The sequence below is a fragment of the Lygodium microphyllum genome, chromosome 18 (genome assembly GCF_053477565.2).
Source record: "Lygodium microphyllum isolate KBCC chromosome 18, Lygodium_microphyllum_v1.1.10, whole genome shotgun sequence".
Lineage (NCBI taxonomy): Eukaryota > Viridiplantae > Streptophyta > Polypodiopsida > Schizaeales > Lygodiaceae > Lygodium > Lygodium microphyllum.
In genome coordinates, this window is record NC_141152.1 from 15,239,530 (window position 1) to 15,257,424 (window position 17,895).

Below are 17,895 nucleotides of genomic sequence, written 5' to 3' on the forward strand. Positions count from 1 at the left end.
TGGGAGCTTCATGCTATCTCTAGATATTGCAGAGCTTGTGGTTTATGTAGTTGAGCTTCTTGAGTAGATGAGACTAGGATCTCTTACATGTCTATGCTCTTGATAGATACTTGTTTGCATTGGATACTTTTGGGCTGATTTGATCCGTCTTCTCTTTGAGCATACATCGACCTTTGTCAAGTCCTATCAATTAGGCATACACCTAACTTGGCTTACTCTCTGAGTTCTTTATGCCAGGGCTTGTATCCTTCTACTAACATTGATTGCTCTGACACATTTGGGTGTTTGGCTCATGGTTCTTGGCTACTACAATGTTTGTTACATGCCCGCTTCATGTAATATCTGATTTGGCAGTCATACTTGACTTTGGATCACTGTTAGCTCATTGTTTGCTCTCTTTTTCTCACCACTGTGATTTATTACAACAAGCTATTTTATGCGGAGTGTGATGTATTTACTGAGCTTAATCATGTCATTTTGATGTATTCTTGGTACTATTTGGTGGATAGTTGGTCATTTTAGTAGTTTCTCTTATTTTCAACTTGTTTGGTAGTGGTTTTGACATGTTTATACTAATTACAGTAGGCCATTTTCTGCGTACTTTGCCTTTGTTTCACTCATTATGGTTGGCTATCTCAAAGATACAACTTTATTTAACATTGCCAAGTTGGATGGCACCAAATATGGCTATTGGAAGTCTCAAATATGGCAGGTTTTGGTGCAGAAATTATAGATTAAGCCACTAAGAAACAAAGGTATTCAACCCGAGAACATGGATGATGATGACTGGGCTAATTTAGATGCACTATGCAAGTCCACTAACATTTTATCACTCTCTGAAGAGGTGCATAATAATGTTGTTGAAGATGAAGATTAGAGTGCATGGAATCTATGGGAAAAGATTCAGGAACTTTATACTAATCAGAGCCTTGATTTATGGATGTATTGTCTTATAAACAGTTGATGGATCTCTACATGAAGGAGGGGATCCCATTATCTACTCACTTTAGCCAGTTTCATTCTATCATGAAATTGAAAGATATAGAGAAGAGTGCTCTTTTGATTGAAGAAATTAATAAGAAAAGCAATGTCGCTTCTTGCAATTCACATGCATTATCCGTTAGAGGTGGCAGAAGTGGCAAGAAAGATAATGATCATCATGGGAAGGACTCTTACAAGTCCAGGTCTAAGTCATGTGGACACAGCAAGTCCCGTGGATATAAATTTGATCTTACATCCCATTATTGGGGAAAAGCGAGACACATATGGCCGTAGTGCCATAAGATGCGCGATGATAAGCGGAAAGAAAAGGGGAAAGAAAAAGTGCAAGTGAAATCCAATGATCACAGTATTATACCTACAAAGTCCAGCGTAAAGATTGATGCGATAAATGTCATGCAGCCTGAGGAGTTCGATGGTGACTACATCTTAGTATCCTTTTCATGTGATGTCTCTTAGCTAACCGAGGCTCAGTCTATGTATGCACAATGTTGGATCTTGGATTCGGGTGTGTCTTTTCATGTGACCCCCCTACTATGTGCTTAGGTGATAATCGGTCTCTTGCTATTGTGTGCATTGGTGATATCATTCCATAGTTTCCCTCTGGTATCACTTTTGTTCTGCATAATGTACATCATGTATTCGCCCTGACTAAAAGCCTTATGCCTATTGGGTAGCTTGATGATGCAGGTTATCATATATGCTTTGGTGATTTTTCATGGAAGATAACTCGTGGCAAGCTTGTTCTTGCAAGAGGTGCCAAGTCTGGCAACCTCTATCCCTTGGTTGTATCTGATACTATTGACCATGTTTTGTCAATGGGTTCTATCCCATATGTATCTCTCTGGCGTGCTCATCTTGGGTGTATGTCGTTCGGGAAATGAAAATTCTTAGTGCTTTGCAGTATCTTTCGCCTTTTAACTACTCACATTTTGAGTCTATGATCATTGTTTATATGGCATATAGACTAGGAATTCACATAAAAAGTTTGATGTTCCATGCATGGGTGAGCCTTTGGCTCTTGTGCATTTAGATGTACGTGGATCCATGCCTTGTTAGTCATTAGGGAGTGCGGAGTACTTTGTCACATTTATTGATGATTAATCACATAAGGTTCGGGCTTATCAACGAAAATTTTATGTCTTGGCCATCTTTTAGCGTTGGCTTGCTCTCTTGAGGGAATTAGTATAGGCATAGGCTGAAATGCCTAAGGACCTATAATGTTGGTGAGTATGTCTCACGTGCCTTTGAGAAAATTTGTGACAAGCGAGGTATTAAGCATCAGTTGACTACCCCTTACACCCCTCCATAGAATGGTATGGTAAGCATATGAATAGGATCTGCAATATGCTTAGCCAAGTAGGCTTACCACAATGTTTTTGGGCTGAGGCAGTCTCTACTACTATGCACCTCATTAACAGGTCACCTTGCAGTGGTATTGACTTCCAGATTGCAGAGGAGGTATGGGCATGAAAGCCTCTGTCATATTCTCATTTGCATGCCTTTGGATGTGAGGCCTTTTTCCATGTGCCCAAGGACAAACACAATAAGCTGGATCCTAAAAGTGTGAAATGCTATGGAGATGAAGGTGAGATGTGATATCATCTTTGGGATCCACAAGCGTAAAAAGTGATCCACAACCATGATGTTGTGTTCCATGAGGAAAAAATGCATATGTAGCCTATGAAAGTTGTTGAGATACATAGGGTTATCTTTCAAGAGGAGCCCCCTGCTCTCGCACAACTAGCTAGACAGCCTGCACCAACAATCGATCCTCATGGCCATGATGTTAGACAAGATGTTAGATAGGATGTTGGATAGGCATCACTACCTGCATTGAGGAGCTCTACTAGAGATAGACAACCTCCTGATCATTATGAGCCCTCCATAAATTATGTTTTGGTTATAGATGTAGGAGAGCCTCTCACCTATGATGAGGCTATGCGCAGGGGTGACATTCACTCCTGGTGGGAGAGGGCTATGCAGTCTAAGATTGACTCATTTCATAAGAATCGTATGTGGGATTTGGTTTCCTTGCCTAGTGGCAAGCGGGCTTTGCCTTGCAAGTGGGTGTACAAAAGTTAAAAGTACCCCTGAACACTCCAGGCTGGCATACAAGACTAGATTGGTAGCAAAGGGTTTTAAGGAGGAGCATGTTGGTGTTTACTTTGATGAGGTATTCTCTCTTATGGTTAAGATGACCACCCTATGCTTAGTCTTGGATTTGGTTGCATTTGACTTGGGACTTGTATTAATTGGATGTCAAGATGACTTTCTTACATGGGGACTTGCATGATGAGATATACATGGAGCGACCTAAGGGATTTACAGAGCCTGGTAGGGAACATCTAGTGTAAACATTGAGGAAGAGTCTTTATGGCTTGAAGCAGTCACCTAGGGAATGGCACCACAAATTTGATGCATTCATGCAGTCACAAGGCTACAGCCATAGTGCTGTAGATCCGTGCTTGTACATGAAAAAATCTTGTAATGGTTCATTACTGATTTTGGTACTCTATGAGGATAACATGCTTTTAGCAGGGAAAGCTCATGATGAGCTAGATGTTCTTAAGGCTCAGCTCAAGAAGAGCTTTGAGATAAAAGATCTAGGACAAGCCTCTCATATACTTGGTGCGCGCATTACACGTGACAAGTCTCATGGACTACTCTATCTGTCACAGAAGGAGTATATCCATAAAGTCCTTGAACACTTTCGTATGCAAGATGTGAAGCCTATTGGTTGTCCATTGCCTTCTCATGTGAAGGTATCATAGGTCAATTGTCCACAGATAGATGAGCACAGGGCCGAGATGGCCAAGATTCCCTATGCATCCGCAATGGGCAGCCTTATGTATGCTATGATAGCCACCCGCCTAGATATTGCATTTGTAGTTGGTGTTGTGGCACATTATGTGGCTACACCTGGCAAGAGGCATTGGGATGCTATGAAGGGTATCATGATATACCTAAAGAGAATAGCTGATATGTGCATATGTTATGGTAGCTAGGATACAGGAGTCGTGGGATACATTGACTCTGACTATGCAAGAGATGTAGATAGTAGGAAGTCCACTTTTGGTTATGTGTTTACTTTTGCTGGACGTGTTGTTTCATGGATGTCCAGGGTGTAGAAATGTGCGGCCCTTTCTACAACACAAAGGATGAGTATGTTGCATCCACTGAAGCTTGCAAGGAGGCCATTTCATTGGGTTATTTGGTTTGCTGACCTTGGTATTGTAGATGCTATCCCTACATTGCATTTGGATTCTATGAGTGCTATCTAGTTAGCCAAGAATCCGGTCTTCCATGCGAAGAGGAAACACATTGAGGTGAGGGATCACTTCATTTGCAAGGTCATTACAGACAGGTCTGTTGACCTTGTCAAGATCTCAAGTGACTAAAATCTTGTAGACTTGCTCATGAAAAGCCTCTCTACAGAGCAATTTGCCTTCCTTAAGAGGTTGATGGGCATTTGCAGACAAGTTTGCCTTCCTTGGTTGTATCTTTGTATATGTTGTACTATCTTTTCTTTTTTCTTTTCACTCCTCACTGATACAAATTCACCTTTAAGTGGGAGGTTGTTAGGGGTACACCTCTGCCTAGTCGCCCATGTATTACTACACTAATAGTACTAAGCATGCCTACACACTGTAGGTAGTGGGCGCCCATCACTGTCACTTCATTCTTTATTTTTTTAGTGACATTTGAATAAAGGGAAGGTCGATCACACATTGTGACCATTGGAGTTCCCACATTGTGTGTGTGTATCTCTCTTGCTTTTGCTCCTTCCACCATAGCTCTTGCTCCCACTTGTGCTTCCACTTTAGGGCTCACCTCCCTTCACTATAAACATGCTCCATAATTTTAAACTAAGAAAATGTATAGTTGTTGTGATGAGAAAAAGTGCGATAGGAGAATCACGTCTAGAATCATGACTTTTTAATGAAATATAAATGTGAAGTTTTTTCTCTTTTATATAGATTTAAACTATAATTTTTTGTGTTCACTTAAATTCTCATTTAAATGGCTTCGACTTGCAAATTTCATATGCCATTTCACAAAACTATAAACATGCTTTAGGTTAAAAAAAAAACTAGGGAGCTATTGGCTACAAACTTGTGGCTATGGCCATAATTTTGAAACCAGTAGCTCTATAATTTTTCTATTGTCTTTCTTGCATACTCATTAGGTTGAGTGTCAACTTTACGAATTGGATGTAAATATTAAGAAAAGATCACACATTAACATAGATAAGACAATTGAATGTATATAACAAAAATGACCAAGACTTGCCTATATTACTTAAAATATATTAAATATATATATATTTTTGAAGTGAGCTAGTATGGCTTCTATCACCTAACATACTACTATGTATATCAAAGCTCATATATCCTAGGATGAGGTATTACCACCACCCCCTCCCTTTGTAGCATTGTTCTCATCCTCCTCATCACCATTGCTCTCCTAATCATGATGCTCTTCACTTTGAGCTATATCATCCTCTACTCTTTTCCCTCCCTCTCTAGCCACCTCGTTGCATTGTTATCCATATAAATGCAAAAAGGATAAGCATAGAATAACTTAAAACTTTCAATGCATTTAAAAAAAGAAACGACTTAAAAAATTCTCCATACCGTGATTTCTGTGATAGCGCCCTACTGCTACAAGTGTGTTCATATGTTGAGCCTATTATGATGATGCTTATAAGTCATATTGTGAGTAGTGGAGAATTGGCCAACAATAATCAACCATAAAATGAAAACACCACAAGTAATAGATATAATTAATTCTAAACAATTACATATAAAAATTGAAAAGAAAAATATACTTACAAAATTTACCTCACATGTGTTGATGCTTCTTGACCCAAAATGGAGTTAACTGAATTGCTCCATTTGGATTCATCGTGCCTTTGTTGTGGGTTCTTCACCCTACTTTGGCTTCTACTCAACCACTAACAAAAAACCCTTTACCAAAATAACTTTAGCCACAACACTTACACTCATGGCTGCTACTACTATCACACTTGTGGAACAACTTATGCTTTGGGAGCTTATTACTATAGAAAACTATAATCATCACTAATAATCCCGGTATTTATTTTAGCATGTAGACCATTTATCTTATTGATGCATATAGTGATACAATTAGGGAGATTAAAAAATTAGTAGTGTCCATATATGCTATATTGTCAAACATGGACCATCTGTTTGATTGGAAGGCAATCCTTAAACTTAGCAAAAGCATTCTATCCATTTTAAAAATAAAATATCAAATTATAATAATTATACAACATACACAAAAAAATCCTATTATTCAAGCTCTATGAATCCTAAAAGTATCAAAATATATATTTTATAATCCCTTGGACGTGTATGCAAGGGTCACTCTGTTGGGAGAGACTGATGGCATGTATCAGATCTCGTCATAAAGATATACACATAGTGTGGAGTAAGAGGAGATGCCCCCTCCAAATCAATATGGAACTCCATCTTTTCTAGTAGAAAATGACTAACAATACATTATATTCCTACACAAAGGACAATCACTCCAATGATGATGTATGTTAGGATTTGAGCTTGCATCTACATTCACATGAAATACAATAAATAAAGTACATCTTAATTTTCTAGCTTAGTGTATGTAATCTTTCTCTATCCTCCCTTCCCTTATAGCTCTCTCTTCAATCCCTATTGTCTCTATTTTCTCTCTTCCATTCCTCCCCCTCTCTCTGTGATCTTCCTTGTTAGCTCTCTCTCTCTCTCTCTCTCTCTCTCTCTCTCTCTCTCTCTCTCTCTCTCTCTCTCTCTCTCTCTCTCTCTCTCTCTCTCTCTCTCTCTCTCTCTCTCTCTCTCTCTCTCTCTCTCTCTCATGAAATAAAATTACTAGTCACAAAGCATAACAAAAATATAACTATGAAATACTAACATAGCTCTCTCTTGATAATAGTTAAACTCTAAACTTCAAATACAAATAAGCCCAACATACCCAAATAAAAAAATCCTAACATACCCAAAATTATATTTAAAAGAAAGAGAGAATAAAAAATATAGAGCTAAGAGTTGAAGGGTTACCTCTTGTTTTGAAAATAATATGATAGCCTAGTTAAGCAACTCTATATTGTGTTTATCCTCATGGCAAAGATCATATTTTCTCTATAGTAAACCATAGTCCTAATGCACTAACCAAGCTAACAAAAATCACATGAAAAATAGTGTTACTAGGCTCAAACCTATAGTAACTTACACATTCAAATACTCAACAATGGCTATATTTCTACAAAGCAAACAATGTTCACCAAGTTAGTAATGCCTACATTATCCTACACAAAAAACCTTTGTTAACCTCACAACAATGGTGTCTTTTATGCCTATGCAAAAAACAAGCAAAAGATACTCATAACAAAAATGGAAAATTTACCTTGTAAGCTTCAATAGAATATGTGCCCTCTTAGGTGTGACTTTAACTCCTCTTGAAGACCGAAGCTCTGTGTGTGTGTGTGTGTGTGTGTGTGTGTGTGTGTGTGTGTGTGTGTGTGTGTGTGTGTGTGTGTGTGTGTGTGTGTGTGTGTGTGCGTGTGCGTGTGCGTGTGCGTGTGCGTGTGCGTGTGCGTGTGCGTGTGCGTGTGCGTGTGCGTGTGCGTGTGTGTGTGTGTGTGTGTGTGTGTGTGTGTGTGTGTGTGTGTGTGTGTGTGTGTGTGTGTGTGTGTGTGTGTGTGTGTGTGTGTGTGTGTGTGTGTGTGTGTGTGTGCGTGCAAGTCTTTTGCTTAACTTCTATCTTTTGGCTCATTCTCTATGCGTCTCTATGGCCCATGTGCATAGGTACTATAGTTGCATCAATGTCTAATGTGTTGGAAGAAATTACATATGATTTTTTAGGCGATGTTGTGTAATAGTTTAATTAGTTCTTTCAGCAAGTACTATTACATTTCTAAGAATTCTTAATGGATTATATGGTTATATGTTTCTTTATTGTATCTTTGATATTTTGTGCTCCTTCAAACCATGTGATGTTATCTAAACATATCACCTAGCTTATGTGTGGCACTTTCCTTTGTCCAACATGTCTCCATGGTCACGCTACTTTGTTCTCACAGTCCTTTTCGGTGAGTGTTGCAATACTTCTCATTTATGGCTTTGGTGTATTGAAAGATGAAGGTCTTGTTAAGTCCATAAGCAAAGAAGGTGTAGTAGTGTAACTTGTAAGTCCTTATTCTCCATTTTGTCAGCAAATTACACATGGTAAACTCTCTTGAAAGTCAGAATGCTTAATTTTTGGGGCTTGAATCTTACAAGGAACTTTTGAGAGGTTCATTGTACTATGTGCTAGTCTTGTCACTCTACACTATGATTTTCTAGGGAGGCTCAGAGCCCTTATGCACCCAGGGGCAACATGGTGAATAGGGCTTCATATGTTAGTGCTGCAGAGTAGTTGCACCCACTTCATAAAATATGGCATAAGGACAAATGACAAAAGCAGTCACACGGTAATTGTGAGAAGCACTATTTGGATTGGTTGTTGATTTCTACAAATGTCCCATCACCCAATGAAATGAGATAACCCTATTAGCATAGCCTCAAGTGCCTATAGAGACAAAGTTTTTTGAGAGCTGTGTAACTTTGGAGAAGATAAATTAAATTTCTATTTGTCCTCAAGTGCCTATAGACACAAAGTTTCTTTGGCTATCCTTGTTGAAAAAAAACAAGGCAACAAGAGCAGTGTTTGGGATGTTAAGAGGAGACCATGACTCTCAAAGGTATTATGTGACATTTTTGAGGTTATCTAATGTCTTCTCTTCAATATGCAACTAGAAAAAAAAATGGTTCTCTTTATGCAACTAATTGGCTACAGAGGGAGGCTATGTTGGATGAATTGACTTGAGATCCTTGAAGATTTTGTTGATTCCAACCATTGTGCATATATTCAACTGAAAATGTTGAAATGGCTACATAGAGAGTAGTGTGAAGTTTGTTGTTGTATGAGTCAAATATGATATTAACTTTAATCTTATCGATATTGGTTTTTCAATGCATCGTTGTTGACTTGTCCTTATGTATGACAAGTTTTTGTTGTTTTTGAGGGATGTTGGACACTTAACTTCCTTTCTAGTAGCATGTAAGGCCTAAATTTCACTCATCAAAGAGGCGACAACTATGTATATCCCTGATTTACATTCTCTATCAAAGTGGAAGATTGACAATTGCCCTTGGTGGATCGATATGATTCCTTGGTGCTTTATGGCCACAACATTGGTGAGAATTGTGTGCTAAGTTATCCTTGAAAAGAAGTCATGTTGCTCATTTTTACCTTGCTCATTGTTTGGGGTACCTCACCCATAATCAGTAAAACTAAGGGTATCTTGGAAAAGAGTGACAACAAAATAGGGCTACCTTAGGCTACTATGGGCCTCTTATTATAATTCAATCACTATGACAATGATATATACAAAGAGAGATTGTATTGATTAAAAGTTAGTTTTAGCCCATATATATGGATATAACAAATTATTGATCTTAAATAGCCCAACCCTCAAATATATAGATTACTTATTGCTAGCATACATGGCTATAATAAAGTATCAATTTGAAATATCATAAGCCCTTAATTAATTTCTTGATTATAGCTAGCACATATAACTATAATAAAAAATAGATAATTCACATTTTAAACCATAAATCAATAGTACCTACATCACCCATATGTGGTTATAATAAAGTATTGCCCTTAATGTTTAAACTATTGAAGTACATGAGCCAATGTAAATAATTGTCTAAGATTTTACATGGCTTAATTTACTTTATTTTCTACATTTATCCAAATTAAAATAGGTGTAGTAATTAAGAGAATAGCTTTCATAGTTAGCAAGATTAAAAGAATCAATAAATGTTTGCCTATGCTAATGTATTCAAACTTGACTTATTTCAAAGGTTAGGTATAGGAAAGCAAAATAAAATTGCCAAAATATGATTAAATAGGATGACCTAAACTAATCCAAATCAAGTCATTTCAAGTAAGATATTTTACCCTTGATTAATTAAGTTTTGATTACACTCAATTAAGAGAAACTAGATTTATCATATAAGAAATTAGATTGATAATACTGCAAGTGTAAGACAATTGTTTTCTGAATTGTGTATGCATGTAACACATGCACACTAATCAATTTACAAAAAATTACATGTATATCTGGCATTCATATGAGTAGTATCAAAACACATTGTTTTGACTAAAAATCTTATATGTCACCAAAATAATTTGGCCAACTTCTTAAGGCTTTAGGGAAGTAACAAACTAACCTCAATTTAAAGGAACCTCAAATTTCAAATAATGCACTTATCATGCATTCAATGTTCATGATAGATTGTGCAAGTAGGATCTTCATTAATGTTCAAAATTTACTATTGAGAATGAAAAGGTTCTTATAGATGAACAAAATTTTACTCCTTTTATTTAAGCTTGGTAGACATTTTTCTTATTCATTTAGAAAAGTTATCCTACTCAAATATTCCAAGGTGAATCTCATAAAAATCTAGATTAGTTTTTCATTTTTAGTTTTAGACTTTGCAACTTGGAAGCACAAGGAAGAAGATTTTAAAATTTTGAGCAGATACCCCTACTAATATTAGTTAATATTTTGGAAACTTTTAGTCAATATCCACCTAAATTGGCAAGTCTTTCATTAAAAAAATGCATTTCTTTATCTAAAATATAATAGGGCAGCACAATGAAAATAAAAGCCATAATTTTCCTCAAGACAAATTTGAATAGCTTTGGATCATTTGGAGAGTTCTAAAAACTTTTCCAAAAACCAAAAAAGATAAGATGTATAAATCATGGGTATGGAGCAAGACAAATATCACTTAATACTTTATACATACTAAAACATTAATATATATTCTCTTCATCATATGGACTATAGTTAATGCCATTTACGAAAGGATTTGAGGATTTCTTATAGTCTATTAGTTAAGCATTATACACAAATAAAAGTTCCTAGAGGTGTAACATTAGAGACTATCATAAAAGTATGAACCCTAGTGTCATCATTAGATGGAGGAACTCTTATTTTGTGGGTTTCAAAACATCACTTGTGAGGACACTCATTTTTATAAGGGAAAGGGTGTCATGTCAACGAATTGATAATTGTTAGCCCTATATGGCGTTCTCACTATGTAAAGAAGATGGATTGTGACCAGAAAAGATGAATTGAGATACAGAGCTTTCTGAAAAGAATGTGAGAGTTAGGATGCATGCAAATTGAAGGCTCTAAGTAGCCATACCTCAAAAACAATTTTTGCAATAGTGAGTAGACTATTAGTAACTAGAGTAATATTGTTACAATGATGTTTGTCTTTACTATTGTAGTGCCTTTAGTATGTAGGATTAGTTTTCGGGTGCTATTATTATGAGAATTTATTTATGTGCTTATGCGTGGGACTATTTATATTATTATTGTAACCTCTATGACCTTAGGTCAAGCCAATAATTTTGTAAACTTAGAATTATAGTTTAGGCCTTAACAAAAATTAGACTAGTATTTGTAATTATTAACCAAAAGTAAGTTGTTTAAGTGAGGAAAGAAAGGACCTCAAAGGGATGATTTCCATAAAATTTTAGCACAAAAAGGAAATAAATACAAATCATTAAATACATATGTGGATGAGGGAGGTGCTCATAATGCATGGGGGGACATTGTACCATTTCTCTTGTCATGCATTCTTATCTCGATTTTTCCCTTGCTTGTGCTCTTTCAAGGTATGGTAAATTGCAGCTAAAGTATAATTATGAATGTGGATAGCAATATACACAATTTCTTTTGTGCAATGAATGGAAAGCAATAATGACAATTTCACAATCTCATGAGAGAGAGAGAGAGAGAGAGAGAGAGAGAGAGAGAGAGAGAGAGAGAGAGAGAGAGAGAGAGAGAGAGAGAGAGAGAGAGAGAGAGAGAGAGAGAGAGAGAGAGAGAGAGAGAGAGAGAGAGAGAGAGAGAGAGAGAGAGAGAGAGAGAGAGAGAGAGAGAGAGAGAGAGCTCTTTAGTCTTTCTTGTTATTTGTTAGTTGAATGCTCAATTGTACACTTTCAACCCATGTTTCCATTACTAACAGATAAGTTTTTTACAAAGCAAGATGGAAAAAGCAAGCAGTATCAAGGATCTAAAATGAAGTTATATGAACTAGAATGCTTTGCAAAATTTTTAAGAAGACAATAATATCATGAGGGGACCTATAAGAAATCCTCCATATTATGTGTGTTTAAATAGTATTACATTTTATAAGGTGAGAACATGACCTCATTTTCTTTAGAAACTTAGGGTATTTTTAAATATTGTGATTAAAAAGCCCCTTTTGTAAATGGTTTGTGCAAAGTAGAATAGCCTTTCTATTCATCACATGTGATGCACTTATACTTTTTGAGGTGCACCCCTCAAAACAATAACTATAGTTAGATGTGTTTAAGATACACACTACGTCATCAAATAAGTTATGACATTTTGCGGTTTGCACCATGCTCTGAGTTAAAAGTTATAGTAATTGTTAAATTTTAGTTATGAGTATCCTTACATTCCTTGAGTGCATGCTATATGTATTGAATTATAACAAGTCATTAATAAAGAATCATGAGATAAATAGATTTAAGTGGGATTCATTATTAAAATTAACTAAAAGCTACAAGTATCTAATCATATGGACTTTACAAAATTATGGTTCCAAATATTAAATGACTTTTCAATCGCTAAATATAGGTGTTTAGAGTGGATTTCAATTTCAATTATCATTACTCAGTATATTAACTTACTCTTCAATATGTATTTTTGTATTGTTGAAAAAGAGAGTTTGAAAGTGGCCACATATAGATGTTGAAATGGGATTGCATTTTTAAATTCATTACTAATATTTAGGCAAATAGACAAATGTAAGACTAATCTTGGAGTTGAAGTTTCACCAACTTACTTTCATGATGGTGTTACCTACAATGGTGGTGATGAGGTACCAATGCTAGCATTCCATGATGCACTTTTTCTTCATCATTACATCATTGAGCTTTTTGCTTTCACATAAGCCTAACCCTTTTAACTCTTGCCCAACTGCTTTACATCCCATCACGCACTTATGATTTGATCATCACATCATGACACAACTCTTTGAATTGAACCTAACCCTTCTAACTTTTGAGCATGAATATTTATCCATCTTATTGAGTGTGTGCTTTTGCATAAATAAATATTTGCTTTGAACAAATATTGATGTAAGCTTAGCAATGCTTTATACTATTTATTGGAGGTTTACTCTTCAAGCTTGTAGTTGCTAGTCTTGAGTTGGTGCATGTGGTTAATTTAAGGTAGGGTCATGCATACATGGAATTTAGTTGTGTTGGCGCTTTCTTCTTTTATGATTCTGGGGATGCCATGGGGAGTTCTTTTAAATAAAACACAAATATACAAGAGAAAGCTTTTGGCTTTAAGGTGATATGAAATGTTTGTAAGATTTTTGTTGCGAGGAGCATTTCATGATTGAGCAGTTTTGATTAGGTGGAAGGAGTGATGGAGAAGTGGTGTGACTCATGTCTGTGATGAAAGGTTTGTTGTAAGGAGCATTTCATGATTGAGAGGTTTTGATTAGGTGGAGCAAGTTATGTAGAAGTGATGTAACTATGATATGAAAAGAAGCAAATGCAAAGCCCTAATAACTCCACAAGTGTGAGAAGTTAGGTTCATAGGAAGTGGGGGTGGTTAGGAGAAGTAAGAGGGCAATGTGTAATGCTTGGGGTTGAGGGAAGAGCAATCAAGGACACATAGAGGAACACATTTTGCAATCTCTCTCTCTCTCTCTCTCTCTCTCTCTCTCTCTCTCTCTCTCTCTCTCTCTCTCTCTCATTCATTGCCCATGGGCGACACCAACGGCGTTGTGAAGCAGGAGGAGGAGCTTGGGGGGGTGGAGGATGGGGAGTGGCTGAGGGTGATAGAGCTGGGCTCGCTGTGCTGCCTGCCGATGGCATTGAAGGCGGCCATCAACCTGAACGTGTTCGAGGTGCTGCAGAGGGCGGCGGCGGCGGCAGCAGCAGCAGCTGATGAATGGCGGGGGTCGTCGGCTGGTGACGGTGATGATGAGAATAATCAGTGCAAGGGGCTGCTGAGCGCCTCCGAGATCGTGTCCCGCATCCACATCTTCCCCTCCGCCAACCCAAAGGCCCCCTCCTCCCTCGACCGCATCCTCCGAGTCCTCGCCTCCCACTCCATCCTCACCGCTACTACTGCCGCAGTCTCTTCCGCCTCTTCATCAAATGGTCATCATACCCCAACCACCACCTTGTATGGCCTCACCCCCCTCTGCAAATACTTCATCGATGACCCCTCGCTTAGCGCCTCCCTTGCCCCTATCATCCTCATGAACCAAGATAAGGTAATATGCACATGTGATTAGAAGACGAGAGAGAGAGAGAGAGAGAGAGAGAGAGAGAGAGAGAGAGAGAGAGTGTGTGTGTGTGTGTGTTTTTGTAAATCACTATTCTTGAGCTCATTTAAAGGTAAGTCCTCACAATATTGTGTGTGTGTGTGTGTGCGTGCATGTATGGGTATACCCATGCATTTGTGTATTTGTAAATGTCACTATTCTCACCAAATTTGGGGTTGTTGCCCAATTGAATCAAATCTAGGTTGAGTATTGTGGGTGTGTTAGTTCAATCCTTAAGTTGCACTTTCCCAACAACATCAATCTAGTCATGTTAATGTCACTATTCTTGAGATCATTCAAAGGTAAGTCCCATTATTGTTTATATGATATCCATTCTTGAGCTCATTTGTGATTACTACTTAAAACAATAATGGGTATGTTCTTTGCATAAAAAGGAAGGAAACTAGGAAAGTCCTCCACTCAGAAAAGACTAAAATGGGCTAGCCATAATGAGATGAGTTTATATTGCTTCAAAAGGTGAAATGATGATTAAGCCATGGCATCAAAGGCCAAATAACACTAAATTCAGATTATATTGAGTTTAAGGTGATATAAGTATGTATGTAGACTACTCTTCAATGCATTTTTTTCTTTAAAGTTTTCTCATTTTCAACAAATTCATATAAAAAAGGTTGGTTCAACATTTTTGCATTCCATTTTGATAATAAAGCTTTTGAAACTAAGTGATGCAATCAAAAGGCATGCATCATCACTTTGTTTTAAAGGCACATGCATTTTCATTATAAAGCTTTTGGCAATAGCTGATCCAATGAAAAGCCATGAAAATGTATTTAGTTTTAAAGGGACATGGAAGGAAACTAATGTAGATAAAATACTTGAAGAATTTGGCATTTCATTTCACTTATAAACTTTGTCTCAAATAGATATCGAATCGATTGGATAACTTCCACACTGTAATTTTGTTGGTTTATTTTTGTTGCTATGAGTGTTTTGCACCTAAGACTACTTAAATACATGTGGGAGAAGATATGAGAGATAAAGTAGAGAAGTGCAAGTTGCCATCATGGTTACAATGATAGTGAAATAAGAGATGGAACTCAATGTAATAAAACTTTGCTTTATTATCTTTAAAATTTCAACGATTAATTGTCTTTAAAAAGTATGTGAGATCATTCTTATAGGCACTATCTATACCAAAATTTTACAAACAATCATGAAAACATAACTATGTAGAAATGTAGAAAAACATTTAAAAAGTCACGATAGAGACATACATATTTTTTTGGAACTAGGGTAAAGTTAATAAAAGGAATATGCATGGAGGCTATAGCATGAAAAGAAAATTGTGAGCATATATATAATTGTGGCTATGAGAAATGCACATTCACACTTCTAAAACTATGGTAGAATATTGTATATTTTGAGATTCTTTTGCTTATGTTTGTGCACATGCTTACATTTTCACATTCATTTTAGCTCATTTGACTTTCTTGTATGTTATTTTTTCATAGGTATTCATTGATACTTGGCATCACCTTGATCAAGCTGTTATTGATGGTGGCGAGCCATTCACCAAGGCACATGGCATGGATGCTTTCACTTATGGGCAAGAGGATCTTCGCTTTGACAAGCTCTTCAACTCTGCCATGGCTAACCACTCTAAGCTTCTAATCAAGGCCCTGTTAGTGACATATGATGGATTTGAAGGACTTCATAGCCTTGTGGATGTGGGTGGAGGCTTTGGGTCATGCTTGCATATGATTGTATCTAAGTATCCTAAACTAAAAGGCATTAATTTTGATCAACCACATGTAATTGAGGTTGCTCCTTCATATCCAGGTAGATCTCACTTTTTTATTTCTCCCATTTCTATGAATAGCTTACTTAGAATCTATATAAAGTTATGTTACTTCATTTGCATTCACAAATGAGTTGTTAGGAGAAAATGGAAATAATTAGATCACTTTGATTTCAAATCATGCCTTGCCTCGAAAAAGTAAAGTTTGCACTCTTATTTTAAATTGATTGGATATATGATTTTTAAAAAGACATTTTAGTTATTATTTGTGGGTTTTCTTCTTGAATAGGTGTGCAACATGTTGCAGGAGACATGTTCATCAGTATCCCACAAGGCGATGCCATTTTCATGAAGGTAAATCTTATATCAAGTTATGGCTAAATCAGAGTTCTTGAGAATAAAGGTGTACTTACAATCTTGTTAACAAAAATTTCAGTGGATTCTACATGATTGGAGTAATGAGCATTGCATCAAGTTGTTAAAAAATTGTTACAATGCACTTCCGATGCATGGGAAAGTTATAGTGGTAGATGCAGTTCTACCAATGAAAGTTGACACTAGTTTGAGGGCTCGAGTTGGCTATCAAATGGATTTACTTATGTTTGCCTATAATCAAGGTGGTCGAGAGCGTACTCATGAAGAGCTTGAGAAGCTTGCAAAAGCTGCTGGCTTTATCAAAACACAAGTGATTTGTAAAATTAATGAGTCAAGTGTAGTGGAGTTATACAAGTATTAAAGACATCCCATAAATCTCAAGCTTCATAAAGGTGTTGGCTTTGTCAAAACACAAAAGATTTGCAAACTTGACACTTCGAGTGTAGAGAAGTTATCTTAGTACTAAATATATACATTTAATTATGAAGATGTGGAAGTGACTCATATAGTGCAAGGCAATGATTGCTCCATCAACCTTTTATTTTCTATAGGGCAAGTGTAAATGTCTATGCCATTACACGAACTTACAATATAGAAAGAAAAATCTGCCCATCAAGCAATATGAAATACTTGTTTTGCTTGCTTTGCAAGTTGAATATGGCTAGGCTTCCACTCTCCTTTTGTATCAAAAAACACTACCACAAGAAAGATATGCACAATAACAACATTTGATTAAAAGACAATGCTCTTGTTATGCTTGCTTTGCAAGTTGGATATGCTAGTTTCCCAATCTCATTTTGTATGAAAAGACATTGCTACAAGATGGATGTGCAAGATAATAATATTTGAGTCCTTAGTTAAAAGCCTTTAGCCATGGTTTCAAAGTAATGCAAATGATGGCCACAATTGTGGTCTAAATAATTATTATACTTTCTCACATATAAATGACTTCAATGTCGTTCTTTAGCCAAATTCTTTATTGCATAAATTATGGTCATGTATATGTAGATGAGTTATAATGCTAAAATAATTCCTTTAACATCAATATGTATTCCTCTAGATGCATTTATGTCAAGTTCTCCTAATTAGTATTTTAGTAGTATATGGGGGATATTTGTGCATGTGTTTGGATACTAGTTCTCTTCAAAAAATTAAATCATATAATATTATTAAAAACATTACTAAACTATCTTAAATATAATAAAAATTTGAAGAAATCACTTGATACATATAATCTTTAAAATATATTTTTTACATCTAGAATGCTATTAAACATACAATTAGAAATTATTAAATACTCTAACT

At 36.3% G+C, this 17,895-nt stretch overlaps 1 protein-coding gene across 2 annotated transcripts; it reads left to right on the forward strand.

The window, feature by feature from the left end:
* The first annotated feature begins 13,515 nt into the window (after positions 1–13,515).
* On the forward strand, positions 13,516–17,487 carry LOC148020621 (caffeic acid 3-O-methyltransferase-like). Of its 2 annotated transcripts, none has more exons than XM_087698415.1 (4): positions 13,516–14,405; positions 15,929–16,256; positions 16,523–16,569; positions 16,652–17,487. In XM_087698415.1, exons 1-4 carry the CDS (start codon positions 13,890–13,892, stop codon positions 16,949–16,951), a joined length of 1,191 nt encoding a protein of 396 aa, XP_087554541.1. In that variant the 5' UTR covers positions 13,516–13,889; the 3' UTR covers positions 16,952–17,487. The 2 variants fall into 2 exon arrangements, with proteins under 2 accessions (XP_087554541.1, XP_087554540.1); XM_087698414.1 differs by having other exon boundaries at positions 13,522–14,405; positions 16,505–16,569; positions 16,652–17,483.
* The last annotated feature ends 408 nt before the right edge of the window (positions 17,488–17,895 follow it).

Coding starts and splice junctions, on each gene's coding strand:
- LOC148020621 (XM_087698414.1), top strand. CDS start 13,890: ATGGGCGACACCAACGGCGTTGTGAAGCAGGAGGAGGAGCTTGGGGGG. Junction 14,406..15,928: donor TCCTCATGAACCAAGATAAG/GTAATATGCACA, acceptor ATTTTTTCATAG/GTATTCATTGATACTTGGCA. Junction 16,570..16,651: donor GCGATGCCATTTTCATGAAG/GTAAATCTTATA, acceptor CAAAAATTTCAG/TGGATTCTACATGATTGGAG.